This window comes from Oryctolagus cuniculus, chromosome 6 (assembly GCF_051225735.1).
Source record: "Oryctolagus cuniculus isolate XC-2025 breed Fujian yellow rabbit chromosome 6, ASM5122573v1, whole genome shotgun sequence".
Classification (NCBI taxonomy): domain Eukaryota; kingdom Metazoa; phylum Chordata; class Mammalia; order Lagomorpha; family Leporidae; genus Oryctolagus; species Oryctolagus cuniculus.
This window is the reverse complement of record NC_142872.1, coordinates 24,379,123-24,397,819: the sequence shown is the minus strand read 5'-3', so window position 1 is coordinate 24,397,819 and position 18,697 is coordinate 24,379,123. Positions and strand designations below refer to the sequence as shown.

The 18,697-nt window shown below is 52.9% G+C and overlaps 1 protein-coding gene across 12 annotated transcripts in view; it reads right to left on the bottom strand.

The window, feature by feature from the left end:
- The window catches only part of PCBD2 (pterin-4 alpha-carbinolamine dehydratase 2), a 55,379-nt gene extending 37,005 nt beyond the window's left edge, over positions 1–18,374 (bottom strand). For 4 of the 12 annotated variants that reach the window (XM_070076114.2, XM_002710218.6, XM_089335884.1 and 1 more), the window contains exons 1-2: positions 16,750–18,374; positions 14,422–14,553 (exon numbers count right to left, since the gene is read on the bottom strand). Coding sequence is in view for 9 of the 12 variants with exons in the window: in XM_002710218.6 (XP_002710264.2) it covers positions 14,422–14,553; positions 16,750–16,833 (216 nt within the window). In the remaining 3 variants the exon portion in view is untranslated. Of the gene's footprint in view, positions 1–10,000; positions 10,184–14,421; positions 14,628–15,400; positions 15,566–16,131; positions 16,630–16,749 lie in introns of those variants that run through there. The other 8 variants (XM_070076111.2, XM_089335880.1, XM_089335887.1 and 5 more) reach the window with 8 other exon arrangements.
- Between the last annotated feature and the right edge of the window lie 323 nt (positions 18,375–18,697).

Sequence of the window (18,697 nt, the reverse complement as noted above, 5' to 3'; positions counted from 1 at the left end):
ATCTCCCTCTTACTGTCTATAACTCTGCCTCTCAAATTAGTAAATAAATATTTAAATAAAAGAAATTCACTTTTCTTTACTCTGAGTTCGATGAAGATGGGAACAGAACTTGTATGTGTACTCACTCAGCATCCCACAGACTGTCTGGTTCACAGTAAGTGCTCAGTAATGGTTTACTACTGTCAAAGATGCGAAAACACTCTGCAAATGGATAGGATGTGGCTAGACGAGGGCAGGGCTGGGGGATGGGAGAAAGGAAGGAAGATGTCACGGTTGCTCCAGCACGGCCATCGATGGGGGAGCCTCGGCCAAGGTGCTGTCCAGGCCATGGCTTACCCACTTCTCCTGTGAAGGGATGACCAGGAAGCCTCTCAGGCGCCTGGCAGTTCCATTATCTGAGCAAAGGGGCTCCTTGCAGAGGCGCAGAGGAAGCACTGACAGGCGGTTCCAGAGACCCTCTGGTAAGATGATGGGCATCTTGGACGACACAGAGGAAGGCGCTGGGCTTTTATGAGCAGAGACCAACTTGGCCACAACAAGCAGCCAGTGGAGACAGGAGAGCCTACAGGTGACAGGTGTCAGTAAGCTCCTAGCACAACTCTAGGAGGAAGGCAGTGCACCCAGACCAGCAGCACAGTCCTGGTGAGAGACGCTAGAGGCCTGGACCAGTTCTGACAACTGAGATCACTCTCCAGAGTCAGGTCTGAGTGCTGCTGCTGGGACAAACAAGCTGAAGGGAAGACAGAACGATGGGAGTTTTCTTTCAGGAAGCTCCAACCCTGGGAAACACTGTGTCAACAATTCTTTGGAGGAGGCCAAGGATTTGCCCTGGACCCCACAAACCAAACCAATATGGAGTTTAACTGTAGAAACCAAGCTGTGGCTGGTCACAGACGACTCTGTACCCAGTTAACTGATTAGATGCAAACAGTAACTCATTAACCTGTAACCAACTGACTGGCGGCTCAGACTGAAGCCAATTAAGGGTGTTCTGTGTCTTGCTTCTGCCTTCTTACAAACGCTATCTGACCGTGTTGCTGGTAGAAGTTCTAAGAACCTAATCTGGCTGGGAACGGCCTCTCTCATGAATCAGTTTTTATTCTGCTTAGCTCAAACTTAACTAACGTAATATGCCTTTGGAATTTTCTTCTTTTAAAAAAAGTTCACTTGTTTCTTTTCATCTATCTGAAAGGCAGAGAAAGAGAGAGCTTCTAGCTACTGGTTAACTCCCCAAATGCCCACGACAGCCAGGACTGGGCCAGGCCAAAGGCAGAATCTCAGAACTCAATCTGGGTCTCCCACATGGGTGGCTGGGTCTCAAGTCCTTGAGCCATCCTTGCTCCCTCCCAGGGTGCATTAGCAGGAAGCTGGTTCAGCAGTGGAGCAGCCAGGACTCGAACTGATAGAGGATGCAGGGTGGCCCAAGCAGCACTGGCTTAATCCACTGCGCTAGATCATGCCTGCCATAAAGAACGTTTCTTTTAACATGCTAAACCTGGAGACCAGCATTGTGGCGTACCAGATAAAGGCACTGCCTACATCGCCAGCATCCCATGTAGGTTCCGGTTCGAGTCCTGGTTGCTCCACTTCTGATCCAGCTCCTTGCTATGGCCTGGGAAAGCAGTAGATGGCCCACATCCTTGGACCCCTGCATGCACGTGGGAGACATGGAAGAAGTGCCTGGCTTCAGATTGGCCCAGCTCCAGCCATTGCAGCCATTTGGGGAGAGAACCAGCAGATGGAAGGCTTCTCTCTCTCTCTGCCTCTGCCTCTCTGTAACTCTGCCTTTCAAATAAATAAATTAATTTTTAAAAAAATGGTAAACCTGGAGGAGAGTCCACCACAAGGACTGCCCCACCCTCAGCCAATCGCAGTCCAGCTTGCGGAGCACAAATCAGGGTCCTTATTTCCCCCAACACAAGGAAAACTAGATGTGCCCTCTCTTCCTCTCCCTGACCGACGCCCCCCGCTCACCTCTCCCTCGGCTCCCTCCTTCACAGAAACCTGCCGGGTCTTCAAGGACCAACTCAAGGCTCCCCTTCCCCAGCAGCCATCCTGGAGGGCACTCCGCTCAGCTCTGAGTGAGTGGGCACTCACTCAGACTCACGTGGCAGTCTGAGTCAACCACCGTGGAGCTGCCACTGTGGCACAGAAGGTTAAGCCACCACCTGCAGCGGCAGCCGCCCATATGGGCGCCAGTTCAAGTCCAGCTACCCCACTTCCAACCCAGCTCCATGCTAATGCACCTGAGAAAACAGCAGAAGATGGCCCAAGTGCTTGGTCCCCTGAACCCACCTAGAAGACCCACAAGAAACTCCTGGCTCCTGGCTTCAGCCTGGCTCAGCCCAGCCATTGTGTCCATTTGGGGAGTGAACCAGCAGATGGAAGATCTCTCTCTCTCCCTCTCTCTCTCCCTCTCCCTCTCTCTCTCCCTCTGTCCCTCTCCACACCAACACTGGGCACCACTTCTGTTCCACCCTCCTGTTTGCGACCTGGGCCCAGGGAGGTACAAGCCACTCTACGGTTGCCAACTCAAGTGCCTCACTGCACGCACTGAGCTCCACAGAGCCAGACCCTGCGGCTCCTGGACCAGGCCGACCGGGGCTGCTCCAGGCCTCTGGTACACATGCACAACCAGGGCTACAATGGCAGGAAAGGGCATCTAAAACCAGGCTGATGAAGGATACTGCAGAAGGCTACCGTCTCACCCAGCTGGCTGAGAGCACACAGCAAGCAGATGCATTATTGGCACTTGCTGTTTTGATAGGATTGATTCCAACAATACAATTAAACAACCTCTGACTGCTCAAGACTGATACCTGGGTTATTCCCCAACAAGCACAGCTTGGTAAATATTCACCGCCTTAGAGGAGCACGATGAAACCCACATAAGGAAAAATAAGATCTCTCCTGGGGAAAAAAAAAAGTCCCTTCTTTTTCTAGATCACAACAGGATCTAGAAATGCTGCTACAGGAACCAGGGATGTGAGTCTGCAGCCTACTACCTGCGACTTGACCCAGCGTGGCCACAAACAATTCCATGATCCCAGTCTGGTTCAGGGTCCTGTAAAATCTAGTGGACGAGGCAGAACGCCCCATGCTAGGCGGGAGCTCATCTATTTGTAGACCTGGGAGCGGGTCTACACCCAGCTGCGGCTTTTCTCCACAGCTGCCTGCTGATGGCAGGCCTGGGAGGCAGCAGGGAAGGCACAAGTAATTGGGCTCCCACCACCCAGCTGAGGGACTGGGACTGAGCCGGCAGCTCCCAGCTTCAGACCAGCTCAGTCCCAGTCTCTGACAGCATGTGGGGAATGAGCCAGCAGAGGAGGGCTCTGTCTCCATCTTTCTCTCTCTCTCTCCCTCTCTCTCACTCTCTGCCTGCCTCACAAATGAATTAATTTTTCTTTTAAAAATGCCCCATTCCAACACAGACCGGAAGGACTAGATGATAGTAAATTATCACCTGCTGCACAGAGAAGAGGATGCAGGAAAAGGAGAACAGACGGCTCGGAGCCAGGGAAGAAGACCCTCACTCACCTGTCTGCACTGTGGGCCTGAAGTCCCTGGAGGGCCCACAGCCATTGGCCACCGCCCAGCCACGCAAGGCTGTATGTGCTGCTGAGGGTCAAGCAGATGACACGGCCACGTGACATCCATGCTCCGAAACATGTGAATCACATGTCAGTGTCACAGCCTACAGCACCCAAATCCTGCCAACCAAACTCACTGAGCAACCCCAACACCGCTGATAATGGCCACGCTGGAGCAGTGGGCAGGCTACCAAAGAAAAACAGAACCAGAATGGGCAAAAGCAAGACTGCAACACTTCTAAGTTATTATTGAAGGTCTCCTTTCAATTATTTTCCGCCGGTATTGAACCAGCAGTCCATTATTATTAATTCATCTTCAGCCTATTTAAGGGGCACCAGCAAGGCAGGCTGAGAACGAACGCCTCGGTAATTTTCTCTAACTCTTGAGTGTTATTTTCTTGTCAGTTAAATTTAAAGCAACCCATTTGTGACCACTTTATACCAAGTTAATCTCATCTAAAGTGCTTCACAAACTCTAACAGCTACACTAAGGTTTTATACTAATGAGAGCAATTTACATAAATGAAATTTATGTCAATGCATTTCATGACAAATTTTTTATTTTATAATAATTATAGTACTTATATGATAACATCTGTTGATATTCACAGTCTAAACCTGGCAAAGATTTAAACCACAACATTTTCCATGCATCATGTACATTATCTGTGAAAAGCAATAAAAAAAGCAATGAATGCATTAATCATACCAATATCATCTGCAAAGCATAAATCTGAAATACCTTTCACGTCAGCCCAAAATGCCTTTTTATTTTTTTACACACCTGATTTTACGCCATCTGTAAAAAGGCAAGACAAAGACTGTTGAGGAAATGATATTTCTTGGCTGTTTGACTTTTACAAAATACTGGGGCTAAGTTCTGTAAACAGAAGATTTACTACATGACTAAGAAAAACTGATGCAGTTAAAAGTCCATTTTTATTAAAGGACGGCATAATGACCGCAGTGTTTGCACGCCGCCGCGCGCACTCGCACTCGCACTCGCACTGGTGACACCTGTTTCGCATTTCTTGACTATCTGCTGCACGTGCTTCCGCAACATGTGTCGGGTCCGCACCTATTACACGACACAAACAGTGAAGCAAGACGCTCAGTGATAACACTTTAGCCTCGCATTTCCCCACCTTCATGGACACTGAGACCCAAGCTCAAGCCACCACCTGACAGCACCCACACAGCCCTGCCCAGGGCTCCCCGGGACTCCGAAGTGAGCACCCACACGACCCCACACAGACATGCGCCTTCACACCTCAACTGTGAGCGAACCTTTGCTAAAATACGAGCACCCTTTCTCAGAGTCCCAGTCCACTACGGTTACAAAGCCCTCAGTGGGCGCGACTCAAACCCAAGCTATCATGTGTGACAGCCACACACGTTTTCTCTGCACCTGGCCCCAGACCCACAAACTAAGTCTATCCTTCAGAGGCAAAACGACACTTTCTGACCTATACAATGCCCACCATTAGGAACATCCTCTCTGGGGGTGCTTCCCACCTCAGCAGGCAAAATGGCTTCTTTGAGAACAGCTCAGATGGGGGTGGGCGCCTGGCTTGGCGGTTAGGGTTAGGAATGTGCTTTGGCAGGGCCAGGGTCATGGCAAAGCAAGTTAAGCCGCTGCCTGTGACGCGGGCATCCCTGTTGAGTGCCAGCTCAAGTCCCAGCTGCTCGGGGTCTGATTCAGCTCCCTAGTCATGCCCCAGAGGAGGCAGCAGAAGATGCTTCCAGTACTTGGGCTCCTGCCGCCCACGTAAGAGACCCAAATGGAGCTCCAGGACCCTGGTTTCAGCCTGCCCCAGCCTAGGCTGCTGCAGCCATTTGGGAAGGAAATCCATGGATGGAAGATCTCTCTCTCTCTCTCCCCTTCTCTCTGCAACTCCACCTTTCAAATAAATACCTAAACCTTACACATTTTTTAAAAAAATGGCTTGGAATGCCTGCATCCCATAACAGTGTGCTGGGTTCAAGTCCCAGATCTGCTTCTGATTCCAGCATCCTGCTAATGTGCACCCTGGGAGGCAGCAGTGATGGCATGAGTGCTTGAGTTCCTACCACAAATGGCAAAGACCTAAACTAAAAGACCTAAACTGGCTTCAGGGAGGCATTTGGGGAGTGGACTAACAGATGGGAGTTTTCCCTCTGTCTGTCTATCTGTCTCTTTCTTCTTCCCAAAAAAATAAATAAATGCGGCAGCATTGTAGCACAGCAGGAAAAGCCAGCGCCTATGACACCGGCATCCCATATGGACACCAGTTCAAACCCCAGCTGCTCCACTTCTGATCCAGCTCTCTGCTAATGGCCTGGGAAAAGCAGAGGCAGATGAACCAAGCACTTGGGTCCCTGCCACCCATGTGAGACACCCAGAAGAAGCTCTTGGCTTCAACCTGTCCCAGCCTCCACCATTAAGGCCATCTGGAAAGTGAACCAGCAGACAGAAGCTCACTCACTCGCTCTCTCTCCCTATAACCCCTTCAAATAAATAAAAATAATAAAATGCAAAAAGAAACTGACAAACATTTGTTTAAAGATTGATTGATTGATTTGAAAGCCAGAGTTACACAGAGAGAGAAGGAGAGGCGGGGGGGGGTGGGGGGTCTTCCATCCGCTAGTTTACTTCCCAATTGGCTACAATAGCTGGAGCTGTGCCGATCTGAAGCCAGGAGACAGACACTTCCTCCAGGTCTCCAATGCGGGTCCAGGGGCCCAAGGACTTGGGCCATCCTCCACTGCTTTTCCAGACCATAGCAGAGCGCTGGATCAGAAGCAGAGCAGCCAGGACTAGAACCGGCACCCACATGGGATGCCAGCACTACAGGCGGCAGCTTTACCTATTACACCACAGCACCAGCCCCCAAACATTTTTAAAACAATTTAAATATTTTATAAAATATTTAATCTTTCAACAGATGCATTACTGATACATAACTATGTTATGCACAACCAAAAAAAAAAAAAACAAAGCTCGACTAACCATCTGCAATGACAGCTGCTGCGACGGCCACCACTGCCCTTGCAAAGGACCCTAGAGACTCTGGCCAACAGCTCTCCTCTTCCTATGTCACCACGCCTCTGACTCCAGTAAGTGCTTCCAATGTCAACCAGAAGCCCAAAGTCAGACTCCTCAACCAAACATTTTTGTAAAGTCCGTCCGTATCGGTTAACTTTCAACTGTTCTGCAGCAGCAGTCTCTCCGGGCACACCAAGAGAGGCATTCCGCAAACCCCCAAGTCACACATGGTGCTACCGAGGCCAGATGCATGGAACTGCCCCTCCTCCATGCCCATTCCAGCTCCAGAGGGCTTCCAGCAGCAGCAGTCACAACAACCAAAATGTGAATGAGATGGACACAGCAGAGAACGAATGAGCTTGGACTTTGCCAAGCAAAAGTTCCTAAACTTTGACAAGACACTAGACTGACTACATGAAGGTGCCGTTTTTTTCCAAAGATCTATTTTATTTATTTGAAAGGCAGAGTTAGAGAGAGAGACAGGGAAAGGTAGAGAGAGAGAGATCTTCCACTCACTCGTTCACTCACTGAATGGCTGCAAGTGCAGGAGCCGGGAGCCAGGATCTTAATCTGCTGCTCCCACATGGGTACAAGGGCCCAAGGACTTGGGCTATCTTCCACAGACTTCCCAGGCACATGAGCAAGGACCTGGAATGAGCACCCAGGGGTTTAACCGGAACCCATGTGGGATGCCAGCATTGCAGGCAGTGGCTTAATCCGTTATGCCACCATGTCAGTCCCAGAAGGTGCCGTTTTTGAAAGTCAAAACCAGCTGAGTGGGGCTGATTTTGTGGTGCAGCAGGTTAGGCCACCCCCTGCAACACCAGCATGCCACACAAACACTGCTTTGAGTCCCAGCTACACAACTTCTGACCCAGCTCCCTGCTAACGCGCCTGGGAAAGCAGCACAGAATAGTCCAAGTAGTTGGGTCCCTGCACCCACTGGGGAGACTCAGATGGAGTTCTGAGTTCCCAGCTTCGGCCTGGCCCAACTCTGGCCCTTGCAGCCATTTGGAAATGAACCACAGAATGGAAGATTTTTTCTGTGTCTCCCTCTAACTCTGCCTTTCAAATAAATAAATAAATCTTGAAACAAAAAAATGAATAAGCCAGCTGAGCACCAGCTGTGGGCATGATCCAGGGCAACACGACTGGGTGCTCTGCTGGGCAAGGCACGGGAGCGCCTCCTCCGGGAACGCAGGGATGGCAGCACGGTCCCTTTCTTGAGGATGCAGCCCCCATCACCAGTGAGAAACTCCTTCTATCACCTAGAACCTTCAGGCCCCACGTCACACGCCTGCTCCTGGTTTCCACACTGAGCAGGGACGACAGCCCCAGGTACCCGGCAGTGAAGGGACGGAGACAGTTCTCCCAGGGGGGCTGCGTTGCTGCTGGGCCATTCTGGGCTCCTGCCTTGGAGGGCTCCACCTGCTGGCATCCGGAGCAGCTGTTTCCTGGGCTCCACAGCCTCGTCTTCCGCACCTCCTTCTAAAGCTCAAACATCTTGATTTTCTAAGCTTCCCATTGACCCCCAGACATGACAACGTGTGACCAAATGCACCTTTACGGAATACCTGCACACGCATTTCCAACAGGCATCTCCCTCTTTCAAAGTGCACACCCTGCAGCTTGCAAACCTAGGAATGAGTTCACTTGCAGACCTCTCCCTCCTTCCGCACAAATGCCACCACCCCCACCCAGTCTGAGCCCAAGCACTCCCAATGTGTAAAGTCCCAGCATCAAGCCCTGGAACTCACACACTGTCTGCTCACAGAGCCTCACTGTCACCGTGGAACTGCCCACCAACCCAGGGCAACCGCACACCTGTGCGCAATGCCCCAGGGGAATCTCACATTCAAAATTCATAAATAAATCTTTTTTTTTTAATATTCTTAAAGAGACAGAGAGAGATGTTCCATCCGCCAGTTTACTCCCACAATGGTTAGGGCTGGGCCAGGCCAAAACCAGGAGCCAGGAGATTCTTCCAGGTTTCCCACGTGTGTGCAGGGGCCCAAAGACTTGAGCCATCCTCCACTGGTTTCCCAGGGGCACTAGCAGGGAACTGGATCAGAAGTGGAGCAGCCGTGTCTCGAACCAGCACCCATATGGGATGCCAGCATTGCAGGTGGAGGCTTAACCTGCTATGCCACAACACTGGCCCCTATCTCCAAATATTTCTAACCACCAGAGCTATCAAACAAATTCGGAATATTTGCAACTGACTGTATCCTAGAAGAAAGCCTCTGAGAGAAAAGATGCTCAGATGCATTCTGCGGCCTATTTGCTACTACAGGGAAAACCTAGAATGACACGAAGCTTTGAGAAATCGGTTTTTCCTCCAGGGTCACTGCAACTGTTCCTAAAATGTAGTCACGTTTTCACAGTAATAAAGACTGAAATAAAGCTGTGACGCCACTGCACACACTACGTAAGCAAATCATTTTTTAAAAAGTTACACCCAGGCCGGCGCCGCGGCTCACTAGGCTAATCCTCTGCCTTGCGGCACCGGCACACTGGGTTCTAGTCCCAGTCGGGGCACCGGATTCTGTCCTGGTTGCCCCTCTTCCAGGCCAGCTCTCTGCTGTGGCCTGGGAAGGCAGTGGAGGATGGCCCAGGTGTTTGGGCCCTGCACCCCATGGGAGACCAGGAGAAGCACCTGGCTCCTGCCTTCGGATCAGCGTGGTGCACCAGCCGTGGCGGCCATTGGAGAGTGAACCAACGGTAAAAGGAAGACCTTTCTCTCTGTCTCTCTCTCTCACTATCCACTCTGCCTGTCAAAATAAATAAATAAATAAATAAATAAATAGTTAGTTACACCCAAACCCTGAGGGCAACCGTACTCCTAAGTCTCTTACTGCAATAAAATGAACACTATGAGGGATAGAAAATGAAGCAGAATGTTTTTATACCCCTCCCTCCAGTAAGAGTTAAAAAGCGCACAATAGGGGTCGGCATTGTGGCATAACCACCATAATGCCAAAGAAGACATGGAAACCCATCAGCAAAGAATATCTATCATTATAAAACCTATTTACAGGGGCCGGCACTGTGGCGTAGCAGGTAAAGCCACTGCCTGCAGTGCCGGCATTCCATATGGTCGCTGGTTTAAATCTCGGCTGCTCCACTTTTGATCCAGCTCTCTGCTATGGCCTGGGAAAGCAGTAGAAAATGCCTCAAGTCTTTGGGCCCCTGCACCCACGTGGGAGACCTGCAAGAAGCTCCTGGTTTCAGATCAGCACAGCTCCGGCAGTTGCAGCCATCTGGGGAGTAAACCAGCAGATAGAAGACCTCTCTCTCTCTCTCCCTCTCTCTCTCTCTCTAACTCTGCCTTTCAAACAAATAAATAAACCTTAAAAAAAAAAAAAAAAAAAAAAACCTTATTTACAAAAGCAGGCCAGGGTTGGGGGGAAGCCAGCGATGTGTTGTGATAGGTTAAGCCTCTGCCTGCAGCGCCAGCAATCCATCTGGACACCAGCTTGAGTCCAGGCTGTTCCACTTCTGATCCAGGTCTCTGCTGATACACCTGGGAAAGCAGTGCAAGATGGCTCAAGTCCTTGGGACTCTGCACCTACATGGGAGACATAGAAGAGGTTCCTGGCTTCGGCCACTGCAGCCATTTGGGGAGTGAACCAGCAGATGGAAGATCTCTCCCTCTCTCTCTGTCTTTCCCTCTCTTTGTAACTCTGTCTTTTGAATAAGTCATTTTTTAGAAAAAACACATGGTAGCACCCAGCATGGGACGCATGGAACGGACAGGAACCCTGGTCTGGCCGTGGCTCCCAGAGTTTGCAGAGCCAAGGCCAAGAAAGGTGTTGCTGCCCAAGCTTGTGGAGCACAGCGGGTGTGATCTGACCATGGTGCCACCTGTACATGGAAGTGCCTGCTCCTAATAAACCACTGTAGGCACAAAGGGCAATGATGGACATCCACGCACATCTAATTTGCATACACGGAGGGCTGTATCTAGAAAATAAGTGTCCAGGTTAGGACAGCAGGTGTGTGGATTTTAAAAGTCAACAGGCATTGCCAAACGTCTCCCAAAAAGATCAAGCAGCTTTTCACCGTCACAGCTGCACATCCCCTAAGGCCCAGGACCACGTTTGAGCCCTTCCTGGCACACACACCCTTGTTCCCTTCACCCTCTGTTCCTCCCTGCACTCATCTGGCCGAAGCACAGCCCTATTAAGCCTGCCTGCACCACTGGCAGCCTCTGCCCCCTCGACCACAGCCGGACAACACGCGCACCTTCACTTGAAACCTTCGACCACAAATCTGTACTGACACCAACAGCTCCGCAAGCAGCCACGTCTCCCTCGAGACAGTTATCTTAGTAGCCAAGGCGACAATCCCACTCGGTCTGCAGCCCCTGACCTCTAACGCTCTGCTCCTCCCTCCCGCCCTTCCTTGCTCTCATCATGGACATCACTGAACAACTAGGAGCGGTAAGAGAATTCGCTCTTCTTCCCGGGATGCGCGTAGCAATCTACCTCCATCTCGGCTCACACTCCACTGCCTTTCCCGTCACGGTGACCAAACCTCTCCTGCACCGCCCCTGCCATCTGTACCCTGTCCTCTCTTGCCCAGCCAGGACTGTGCTCCCTCACCAGTGCCCCCTCTTGGATGCACCTGCTAACCCGGGATCTCAGACCTGACACGGCCAAAATACTCTCCCACCCCACGGGGTCTTTCCCAGCTCAGTACCTGGAACCAACGGCATCTTCACCCTTCAGCTTGAAACAAAACAGTGGGGTCATCCTTGTCCCTCTCCTTGTACACAACAACGCATCAGCAAGTCTCTGTCTTATCTTGAAACTACATGAGACATCTTCCATTTCTCCTCACCTCCTCTGCCAGCTCCAGCACCTCCTGTCAACCCCGGCCCAGGCCACTGCAGCAAGCTCTTACAGGGCCGGGCGGCTCCCCCCCACCCCTCCCGGCAGAGTGAGGGTGATCTTTTAGAACAGAAGCAAATAACAACACGTTCCTAACCGAAATCCTCCAACAGCTTCACTTCACAGCAGGCGGGGAACCTTCTCCACCAAAGGCCATTTGGATATTTACAAGATCATTCACGGGCCACACCATACAACCAACTTAAAACTTACAGCCTGCTATAGATTTACTGAATTCCAAGTCCCATCTGCGGTGGGTCGCCTTGGCAGGACCAGACTAGGCCTTATTTGGCCCATGGGACCAGATGTTCCCCACCCCTGCTTTACAGAGTAAGATACAAATTTCATACCACGCCAACAAGGCCCCGTGCTCCTACCCCTCCCCTCCGTCCTTCCATTCTGCAACACTGGCCTCTGGCTTCTGCCCAGTCCTACCAAGGCCATGGGCCTCAGAAACCCTGCACCTGCTGGCCTCTCCACCCAGAAGGCTGTTCCCCCAGACCTCACACACTGAGCCCTTCCATGTTACGGGGGGCCTCGGGCGTCCCCTTCCCACAGAGGCCTTTCCAGCCCATCCCACCTTAAGCCATGCCCCACCCCCGATCGCTCTCCACCCCAGCACCCCACTTCATCCTCCTGCACTGCACTCATCCCCACCGGAAACCACAACAGCTATTCACAAGCTGACCGCCATCTTCGCCAGGAAAACGGGAGCTCCATGTGCTTAGAATAGTTTCTGGCACAGAAAAAATGCTTAATGAAAGTTTGTTGAATCAATGAATAATAAACATGTATGGTAAACATTAAACCCATATTTTACCAATTTAACTGCGTGTACAATTGCCACACTGAGAAAACTAGACCTACAGAGAAAGAACCAAGAAAAAAGCAGTAGCAGTGGGAAGTTATTTTATTCATATCATCCTATTTTATGTTGCTGTTACAACAAAAAACAATGGTTTTTCTGTCTGAGATGAAAGATGTGTGAGGGTCGCTCAGTGCCAGAGGGTCACGGCTCGCGAGCCCGAGAAAAGCAGCTCCCCGCACGTGGGAGCTGGCGTGGTCCCGTGTCAGACAAAGGCCCTCTGTGACTGCGGTGGCTGCGACACAAACAGGACACGGAGAAAGGTCGCTGCCCGACCCACACCCTCTCCCAGCTGCTGGGCGACTCACTGCCCCATCCTCTGCTCCCAGCTGCAGCCCTGCCCCGCCCCACGCTCAACTGAAACGCTGAGTCACACAGCTACCCACTGCCTGACAGCATCCAATCTGGAACTAAGTCCCGATTCCTTAAAAATCTCCCAAAGTCACTGGCGCCAGCCCCAGCCCTAACGAATCTTCCCAACCTCCTGTCCCTCCCTGGGACGCCCTGCGGCTCCGCCAGGCCGTGCACGCTCCCTCCCTGCAGGGAGCACGGCGTCCAGTTTAGCCAGCTGGGGACCTGGCTCTGGTTGTCTGTGGCCGCAGGGCCCTGACAGTGGTCACGACACCAGTGGACACTGTACGTGCAGAAGTCACAGGAGCCAGGCTGAAAACCAAACAGACCCCAGGGTATCTGCTCGAGGCTGGCTCTCTGAACACCTCCCCGGACACCAGCCGAAGCTCTTGTCATCTGCCTCTTTCTCCCAACACTGGGTGAAGCGAAGGAAGACGTCTCGGTGAGGAGCATGACAATGCATCAGCCACCCGAGCACAGGGCGGCGTGGTGCTGGGGGACTGACTCATGGGCAGAGCCCGAGGCAGCACCACTCAAGTACTTTAAGCCACATGTTCAAGCCCAATAAATTAGCCCAGGCTTAAAGAAGTCAAGCTGTACGCATGTAAGAATTTTAATAAGCTTGGAAAATGCTACCTAGAGCTTATGCACAAGCTTACTGTACCAATGGGATTCCCTGCCACCAGCCACAGAGTGCTAAGCCCCTGACAAGAGCTGTCGAGCACGTGGGGCAGCAGGGACAGGCAGTCTGCCTGGCCCAGGTTTCCCCCGGAGCCGGGACTCAGCAGAAGCTGGCCGCCAGATGGACGGAGAACAGAACAGGGCAGCGGCTCAGTGGAGCCAACGGCACTCGCTAGGAAAACACAGCGAGGGCTTCACTGGTGCAATTCTGCTGCTCACACACCCTTCTAGAAGTGAGCAAACACTGTCATCAATGTCTGCATTTATCAAATGCCTGTTTGTACCCAGAACCGTGTTGGGTACAAAAGAGAGTTATTTAAGCAAACACGGTCTCTGACTTCTAGAAGCTGACACCTAATATAAATAAAAACAATAAATCTGTCCAAAGGATTACTGAACTAACTGAACAAACACGAAACGGTCAGAGTCAGTTCCCTGCTATAGGCGCAGCGGGGCAAGACCCAAAGGGCAGTCACGGGAGATGACTTTGTAAGCGGGGCGCGGCCCACATGGAAGCTACCTTGCTGAGGCCGACTCTCCAAGAGGAAGGACGAGTTTTACGAAAAGCCTGGGGTGGGGGTGGGGGATGGCAACAGCTTGGGAGACGGCTGAGTGGCAGAAACACAACCACAGGAAGAAGGGAAACTTCACGAGGGCACGGGGAGAGGGAAGCACATGCTCCCACGGGTGTGCGTTTCCCAGTTTCACTCGAGGCCCCTTCGCATAAACAACAAAGCTCTCGCACCCTCTTCAAGCGTTATTCAAAATTCTCAGACACGAAATATCCTCATGAACACCCAATCAAAGAAACGGTGGCTTCAGAATTCGACGCTCAAACCACTAAGCAAAGTAGCAACGACTGTCACCCAGGAAGTCAGCAGTCACTGAGTTCCCAGGGGAGGGAGGGAGCTGGGATCCTGGTCCACGTGGGACCAGACAGCCAGCAAAGTCAGAGCGGGTTACAGCCTAGGCTAACAAAAAAGAGCCAAGTAACTAGCAAGCATTCACAGTAAGTACCTGATTAAAGTTTTTGAAGGAGAACTCTTTGTAGATGGCATCTCTCTCGCTTAGTTCCGCCCATCCTGCTGCTTTGAGGTCAAGCACAGCTTCTCTCCTCTCCTCCGCCGTCAGCCACTGAGCATCCGCCGACTGCCAAGAAAACACATCGCACTTCTGAGAGCACAGAGGTTTACTTGAACTCAGCTGAACTTGTAGCTCTTCACCTTAACGCAAGATGCAGAATAAGGTCCCAGGGTAACAAATTCCAACCATCTTTCACCCCACTGTTCTCGAAAGATGGACAAAACCGAGGTCAGCTCCGCATGGACCATGTGCCCTCCACGATACAGGGTCCCCAGTCCCACACTGCTGCCTCTCACTTCACAACTCAGCTTCCCTGGTGGTTAAGGGTACAAGCGGACCAGGAATGCACCCCGGGGCTCCAAACCCCCCGTCCGCTGCTCTCTGCATGGGCACAGACCACCTCGGTAGCCTGTGCTGCCCATTGACACGGGCTTTCACCATGCGGGATTCCTGTTCCTTTTCATGTATGATGAAAATCAGTCCCACCTACATGGGACTCTATATAATAACTACCGGGGGGCCACAGAGCCCCTGAGCCACAGGCTCCAAGCCCCTGAGCCACAGGCTCCAAGTCTGTTCCCTGACGGAGTGAGTTCGCGACACGCTCCTAGCACAGGCTGGCCAGGGCACTGTCCAGTCCGAAGCCCTCCTGTGCCCGGTCCAGCCTCTCCCTCCTCCCTGGTGACAACATCCCAATCCCAGGCTCTGCTGCTTAGCGGGACCACACGTCTTCAGCCACTCTGTTTCTAAACATCACAGCCAGCGAGCGGAGAACTCTCCACCAGAACTCAGGAATCTGGGTTCACATCCCAGCATCAGCGCCAGCCAAGACCCCCTGCCTCATCCGCCTGCAGGCCCACCACAGGCTCAGGTGAGAGAGAAACCACCGCCCAGAAAACGCAAACTCCTAGACCTGGGGCTGAGCAGGGTTCTCCAGGCTCTGCACTCTGCCGCTCCAGGATCCCACGCACCTGTCACGGATACCGACACAAGTTTATTCCATGAAAAGGAAAGAGGGTGCTGAAGAACCACTTTTCTAGCTTCTCCTCCTTGCTATGTCACCTACCTTTCCCCAAAACTGACAAAAGGGAAAATGAGAATGTTTGTTACTTAAAACACGTAAAGGATTATTATGAAAAACAATGCACCCTTAAGAACCAAACGAGTGGTTTGGTTTATTCCACTTCTGCAGGAAGTGGAATAAACTGTGCCCACTGCCAAAAAAAAAAATAAAAATAAAACAAGAACCATAAGAGGGGCCAGCGCTGTGGCACTGTGCTGCAGCGCCAGCATCCCTTCTGGGCTCAAGTTTCAGCCCCCACTGCTCCTCTTCGAATCCAGCTCCTTGTCGATGGCCTGGGAAAGCAGGGGAAGACGGCTCAAGTGCTTGGGCCCCTGCACCCACGTGGGAGACATGGAAAAGGCTCCTGGTGACAGTTTGGCCCAGCCCTGGTTGTTGCGGCCAATTGGTGAGTGAACCAGCAGATGTCAGATCTGTCTCCCCCGCCCCGCCCCCCGCAACTCTGCCTTCCAAATAAATACAATAAAAATCTTTATAAAGAGCCCTGAATGTGAAGGCACGCAGCCAGGCACGTGACAACCACCGGACCCCATGGGCTCACTGCTGCCTTCCCAAGACATCACCATTGCACCTGGTCGCCAGCACCCTGGGCAGAGGTATGCCCTGAGACACGCCTAGGTGACAGCACTCCAGTCGCGCCGTGGACTTCGCTATGGTCCATTTCTGTTCCTCCCGCAGCGCCCAATGGAGCAACCGAGGGAACGCGCGGGCGAGTTGAATGCTGCACTGGTCCACCAGGTGGTGCTGCGCGGCCAACCAGGACAGGCTGCCGACGCCCCTCGCCAGAGGGAAGCAGAAATCCAGGTGCCGCCCCTCAGTAGATCATTGCGAGCCGCTGAGAGGCTAGGCAACTCCCGGACCACTGAGAAGCCGCTGGCGCGAGCGCGCCGGCCCGCGGGTCACGGAGCCCCTCGGGTGCCCCTCGCAGCGTCCCCACCACCTTCCCTCTAAACAGAATGCGTGCTCGTTTGTTTCCGGAGACCGCAGCAGAAAGTTTCGGCCGAGGACCACGTGACAGATGCTGCGGGCGCGCCTTGAGTCCCGACGCGCGCGTCGGGCAGGTGCCGGGTCCCGAGCCGGAAGGCCCAGCCCCCCTCAGGGTCGGCCCGGCCGCTGCCGCCCCTCAGCCCGCGGCGCCGGGCCGCGCGCTCCTCCCGCACGCGCGGCCGCTGGGCACTCACCATGGCCGCGAGGCTCGGGCTCCGGCGCCACAGCGCGGCCAGCAAGCGCCGCGTCGCCCCCCGCGCCCGGAGGGCCGCCGCCATGGCCTCCCGCCGAGGCTGTCCGGCGCGCTGCCTGTCCGGGCTCTGCGCCGGCCGCCGCGACTCCTCCCCGCGCGCGCCGCCGGGAGCCGAGGGCTCCGCACACAGCAAGCAGCCGCGAGCGTGGCCGCCCGCACGGCAGGACCCGCCGCGCAGGCCCAGGTGCGGCCCAGGCCCCGAAGGCCCCCAGGAGCTTCAATGGACGCCGAGCGAGTTGGCCCCGCAGCCCGGCGGCTGGGGGTGTGCGGCGGCGCTGGTCGCCCGAGGCACGGGGCCGCCCTCCGGTCGGGCTCCTCGGGCCTGGGCCTTGACTCAGTCTCGTGCGGGGCGGTGTGCGGGCGGTGCGCGCCGGCGGGAGGCTCGGGAGGGCCGGGGCCTGCGGGGATGAGCGACAGGTGCGCGGGGACCGTCCCGCTGCGGTTAATTCGGTACTGGCGAGGGCGGCGACCCCTACGGAAAGCCGTGGATTCGAACCCCAACTGTGCTCAGTGGTGAGGGCGTAGCCGCCGGACCCCTGAGCACACTGGCGCGTGAGCCCCTGCTCGGCTGGCTCGCCTGCGCTCTGAAAAGCATGGAGCGCCGCACCTGCACAGACCCCAGAGAACAGGTGTGGCCAGGTTTGCAGATTTTCTCTGGAATCCTTTTTAGGGAGGTGTTCTTTCTCACTTATGTATGTGTGTAGCTGTTTTTAATACCTTTTCTCTTCTTTTTTCGAGATGTAGTTGACACACTGAAATTCACCCGTATATTGTAGTTTTTAGTAGGTTCCCCTGTATTTTTTTTTTTCACTGAATCGCTTAAGCAAATTAATATAAGCACCTTAAAAAGAGGATATAGGAAAAGTTTAAATATCCAGAGACAGCCCATATAAATTCAACTTACTGGTTATTAGCAGTTATGTATCTCATATAGACTTGGTAAAAATAAAGCCGTTTGCCACAAAATAGCCTAAAATTCATGGACTTCTGGCCTGGCCTACCTACTTTGCCTTTTACCCATGTAACAAGATGTCAGGTATTTCAAAAGCAAACCTGGGGGAGGAATCACTCAGGACCCTGGTCAAATGCCCCTGGTCTGAGGCATTTATCCAAGACACGGTTTCTTTTGCCTGATGCTGGAAGACAGGCCGGGGTGGAATTACAAGCTGCATCACCAGTGTTTACATAGGGTGTTTTATGGTCATGAAAAATACTCTTCATATTTGCTTATTAATGTGAATACTTGGGGCCAGTGCTGTGGCATAGCGGGTGGAACCACCACCTGCCGTCCTGGCATCCCATGTGGGCACCGGTTCAAGTCTCCGCTGCTCCACTTCTGATCCAGATCTCTGCTATGGGCTGGGGGAGCAGTGGAGAAAGATGGCCCAAGTGCTGGGGCCCCTGCACCCACGTAGGAGACCAGGAACTCCTGGCTCCTAGCTTTGGATCAGCGCAACTCCGACTGTTACGGCCAACTGGGGAGTAAACTAGCAGATGCAAGAATTCTCTCTGCCTCTGCTTCTCTGTGTAACTCTTTCAAATAAATAAATAAATCCTTAAAAAAAAAAAAAGTAAATACTAGAGACCAGTGTTGTGACATGAAGGTAAAGCTGCCACCTGCATTGCCAGCATCCCATTTGATGGTTCATATTCCAGTTGCTCGTCTTCTGATCCATCTCCCTGCTGATGTGCCTGGGAAAGCAGCAGAAGGGGGCCCAAGTCCTTGGGCCCCTGCACTCAAGTGGGAGATCAGATGAAGCTCCTAACTCCTGGCTTCAGCCTGGCCTAACCCTGGTAGTTGTGGCCATTTGGGAGTGAACCAGGAGATGGACAATCTCTGTGTCTTCCCCCACCAACTCTGCCTTTCCAATAAATAAATTGTTTAAAGT